This window comes from Tupaia chinensis, unplaced genomic scaffold, assembly GCF_000334495.1.
Source record: "Tupaia chinensis unplaced genomic scaffold, TupChi_1.0 Scaffold145202_1, whole genome shotgun sequence".
Taxonomy (NCBI): Eukaryota; Metazoa; Chordata; class Mammalia; order Scandentia; family Tupaiidae; genus Tupaia; species Tupaia belangeri.
In genome coordinates this window covers 230,107-235,018 of record NW_006205062.1, presented here as the reverse complement: position 1 = coordinate 235,018, position 4,912 = coordinate 230,107, and the positions used below count along the sequence as shown (strand labels likewise).

Sequence of the window (4,912 nt, the reverse complement as noted above, 5' to 3'; positions counted from 1 at the left end):
CTAAAAACTATATATTTTACTTATTTTCTCATCTGAATATAATCCCCCTGAGGACAAGAATTTTAATCTATCTTGTTTCCTGCTGTATCCTCATTTATTATATAATAGACCAATGTCTGACATAATATGTGCTTGATAGCTATTTATTGATGTCTCTGATACCCTTCATAATGCCAAAATCTTCTACTTATTGGTGACTAAACTTAGGTGTCTGCTTTCTTTCTTTTTTTTTTTAATTGCCACAGGGCATGTGTACTCACCATAGAGAGACAGAGGAACAGATGAAGAGGAAGAAAGAACCCCCTCCAATGGGGCATGGTCAGGCCACAATTCTTTCTTCTCCATTCCTCCATTCTCTCTTCTCATTCCTCCATTTTGAGCATGCACAAGCATGTGTCAGGAGTGCCCCCCAAGCTACTGGGGCTGGGACTCCAACAGATGGGTACTACGTGATCTGATTTCCCTTAACCACTGGACTACAAGGCCAGCCTTGACAGTTTCTTGATTGTATTCCTCTGCTATAAGCAGTCATAAAAATATGCATTTTATTTTTTTTAATTTTTAATTTTTGCAGACAAAATGTGAGCGAGAGAGAGAGAAAGTGAGAAAGCCCCCCCCCCCCATAGTGCATGTTCATATGATAATCCTTTCTTCTCCATTTCTTCCTCCTTTTGGGATTTAGGACACCCACATACACACGCCAAGCATGTTTTTCAAGCCACATGGCCAGCCATGTGAGATCAAACTGCCTTAACCACTGGGCCACAGGGTTGGCCCTCAAAGAAACATGCATTTTAAACATAGGATCTGAGTCTCTCTTAATTTTTTCTCTACCTTTAGTATTATCAATTTAAGCATTTTTCTATCAATATAGGTCAGACATGATCACCAGTAAACAATGAAATGGCAGAATTAGAAGCCAAGTGCAATAAGCAAGCAAACTGGCACCCACCACTCCACACAAAGAAGGGGCAGCCTAGTTTGATGTGCCACATTGGACAAGACCAAGTTAATAATGTACACCCTAGCTTACCAGATATGAGAAAAATATATGTCAACTATACATTCAGGTACTATAATGTGTGTATGGATATGTGATTTGAACACACTATATATAATATAACATTGTTGAATGGAACACTGCTCAAATGAGTAATCCTCTACTTTAAACTAATGAATCTGTGTAAATTGTGTTAAATTGGCAAGCGGAGATATAAATGCTATAAGTATTCCTTTAGTTAGAGTAAATGATTTAACTTGAAAGTTAAAACAGTTTCCTACACAGAGTTATTTCTAAACTTCTCCAGCATTCAGGATATTAGGAGGAAGGGAGTAATTAAAAATCCCTATGGTAGTATAGTTCAATAGCTGTTAAATAATAACTTAATAATGATAATGCATTAATATGCCGACTTTTTGTCTTATGATAAACCAATATTTCCATTTCTACATTATAGTTCTCAATGTTACAAGAAGTTCCAATGCTAAAATATAAGAAAGAATTTATTCTGATACAGTTAATTTATAGACATTTGCATGAATGCAAGCTATAGCAGTTTAAAAAGAAGATATGTCAAAATAATTGAGGTTGATTATGACTCTGGAATGCTCATGTTTACACTTCTCCAGCTGCTCTCAATATGAGAAGACTGCTTGAGATGGCTTGGCCCAGTATTCCTGTGAGATACAGGAAGGTGATACCCAGAAAGAATCTAAGTCTCATCCCATAATCTAAAAGGTAGTAAATACATTACCAGCTGATGAAATAGAGATAATTCTTTCTTTTTATTTATTTTTTTTCTTTTTTTGGAGAGGTTTTTGCTATAGGGTATGTGTGCTTTTTTTACAAAAAAAAAAAAAAAAAAAAAAAAAAAAAAAAAAAACAGAGAAAGACAGAGAGATAGAAAGCAAGAAATCACCTCCCGGGGGGAATGGCGACACTGCAATCATTTCTCCTCCATTCTCCTCCTGGGATCTTGGGCACACATACACACACGTCCAGCGTGAGTTTAAGCCACTGGGTCTGGGACTCAAATCACAGTCGACTACATGGAAGTTCAGCGACATAGCCATTTTACTAACTACTGGTCCCCCAAAATAGAGATAATTCTTTAGGCTGGCAAGAATGAATAGAATCATGGAGCTGGAAGGATCAAAGAGACCATCATTTTAAGCCTCTTCAATGAGGAAACTGAGGCTAATAACAGGAAATCACTGAATGGTTGTAACAAGGAGAGTCATGGTGTTATATCTGTGCTTTAGAAAGACTGGCTTTCTGAAAAACTGGAGGATATATTTAAAAGGAAGGCAGTGCACCAGGATAGTGAGTCGAATAATCAAGAATTGAGGAAATTTGAACTAGGGCCATAGTAGCAAGGATGGAGAGACTTAGGAGTTAAGAGCTATTAAGTAGACAGTATTTGTAGGGTCTAATGAAGGACATGGAAATAAGGGAGAAGAGTTTAAGATTATGGCTGGCTTCTGCTCTAGACAATTGGGCCAATGGAGGTGCAATCTACCAACCCAAAAAAGACAGGGAGTGGAAAACCTATGAAGTACTAAGGAAGGGATAATGGCTAATTCAGTTTTGAAACTTGAGTGTGAATTTACATACCTATGATAGAAAAAAGATATATTCTTCAAAAGTTCTTGAACACGAGCATTATGAAAAAACTATGCTCAGATTTTTGTACTAAAATAATTCATATTTTAATTTAATTTCTCCATGTTTTTTTTTAGAAGTCCCTTCATATAGTTAATACATAAGTCTTGAAGATTAAATCAAGATTCAGTAAGAATAAGTAAAGGAGACAGTTTGAATCGAGGTGCCACGAAGGAGTAGCTGGTGGCTTCTTGCTATGGTGTCTGACTAGCCCTTTTTCTGCCTTGCTTGTGTGAGCTTCAGCAGAATTCCAAATGGCTGGCAGTAAGGCTGGGAAGGACTCCGGAAAGGCCAAGACAAAGGTGGTTTCCCGCTCGCAGAGGGCCGGCTTGCTGTTCCCAGTGGGCCTTATTCAGCCACACCTAAAATCTAGGACTATCAGCCATGGACGTGTGGGTGTGACTGCTGCAGTGTACAACACTGTGATCCTGGAGTACCTCGCTGCTGAGGTACTTGAACTGGCAGGAAATGCATCAAAAGACTTAAAGGTAGAGCGTATTATTCCTCACCACTGGCAACTTGCTCTTCATGGAGATGAGGAATTGGACTCTCTCATCAAGGCTACAATTACTGGTGGTGACGTTATTCCATACATCCACAAATCTCTGACTGGGAAGAAAAGACAACAGAAGACTGTCTAAAGGGTGCCTGGATTCCTTATTATCTCTAACAGCTGTCCAGTGTTGGTGATTCCAGTGGACTGTATCTCTGTGAAAAACACAATTTTGCCTTTTTATAATTCTATTTGAGTAAGTTGGAAGTTTAATTAGCTTTGCAACCAACCAAATTTCTTCATTCGAGTCTTAACCACATTTAAGTGTTACTGTGGCTTCAAAGAAGCTATTGATTCCAAAGTAGTGGGTTTTGATTGAGTTGACTGTTCTTTAAAAACTGTTTGGATTTTAATTGTGGTGCAGAAGTTATAGTAACAAACATTTGGTTTTGTACAGACATTATATCCACTCTGGTGGATAAGCTCAATAAAGATCATATCCCAAACTGAAAAAGAAAAGAAAAAAAAGAATAAGTAAAGGAGGCTGATGGCAGTAAGCTTTGGAAACGGGTTAATATAGGGATAGTAGGAGGAAAAAACTATAGCTAGACTTCAGAATAAAGAAGGTTTTTCTATGGGACCAGCAGTTAGCGTAATGGCTATGTTGCTGGACTCCCACGGAGGCGACCAAGGGTCGCGTCCCAGCGGCTTAAACTCATGCCGGGCCTGTGTGCATGCGTGCCCAAGATCCCGAGAGGAGAATGGAGGACAAAGGATTGTGGTGTGGCCATCCCTACTGGGGGGGGGGGGATTTCTCGCTTTCTGTCTCTCTGTCTCTCTCTGTCTTTCTGGCGAGCACGTGTACCCTATAGCATAAAAAGCTCTCCAAGAAAGAAAAGAAAAAAAAAGAAGGTTTTCTACCTAGCTCCCATTATTTTTCTGCTATCAGCAATATTTTGAGTTTTCTTTGAGAAATCACTATTCTTCATTATAAGAATCTATGTTTTAAAAGGAGCTAAATCATTCACGTGTCCCCAAGGGTGAGCATATCTCCCAGTCCTGCCTAAGGAAAAAGCATCCTAAAGTTCTTTGGTTAAAACCATTGGAAAACTGTGGTTGCTAAAGCAGGAGTAAATCGACAGCCACTGATAGTCACCTTATGACTACAAGAACAAAGCATGCAGAGGATAAAGCCATACAAACAAAGGTAGACTGGGTGATTAAAAAGTATAACAAAGCATGATTTTATGACATTGTTTGAATGTTTGGACCTAGCCTTACCTGAATATTCAGTTACAGGGTCCAGTATACTCCTTTCACGTAAGTGCATGTCTGTCACTTGCAAGAGAAAAAGGTCTAGACTAATTCAGGTGTTTGGCAATTTGAAGTAGTTTTCTATGATTTGTTTAGAGAAGCTAGGGAGGAGGTAAACAAGAAAAATGTTTAGAAAGAAAAGTGTTTACTGAAGTCACACTTGAGGGAGTAATTGAGAACACAGAATCTCTACATACTCTTGAGCAATAAATGAGTAGAGATATTGAAAAGAGACCTGATGCCAAATTTCTTCTTCAATGGCACCTAACAGTGTGACCTTGGGAAACGTATTTACTCTTAAACCTGAGTTCTCTCATCTGTAAATTAGTAGTGATAATGGAATCTTTCTCAGAGAATAGGATAATGCTATAAAGGGTTTAACTTGGGTGTCTCGCTCTGGATAAAGGCTAGCATTTGACCAAAATCATTATTATTCTGCATGT

The 4,912-nt window shown here is 38.5% G+C and overlaps 1 protein-coding gene across 1 annotated transcript; it reads left to right on the top strand.

The window, feature by feature from the left end:
• The first annotated feature begins 2,907 nt into the window (after positions 1-2,907).
• On the top strand, positions 2,908-3,303 carry LOC102499340 (histone H2A.Z). Its single transcript, XM_014583936.1, has one exon. It carries the CDS (start codon positions 2,917-2,919, stop codon positions 3,301-3,303), a length of 387 nt encoding a protein of 128 aa, XP_014439422.1. The 5' UTR covers positions 2,908-2,916.
• The last annotated feature ends 1,609 nt before the right edge of the window (positions 3,304-4,912 follow it).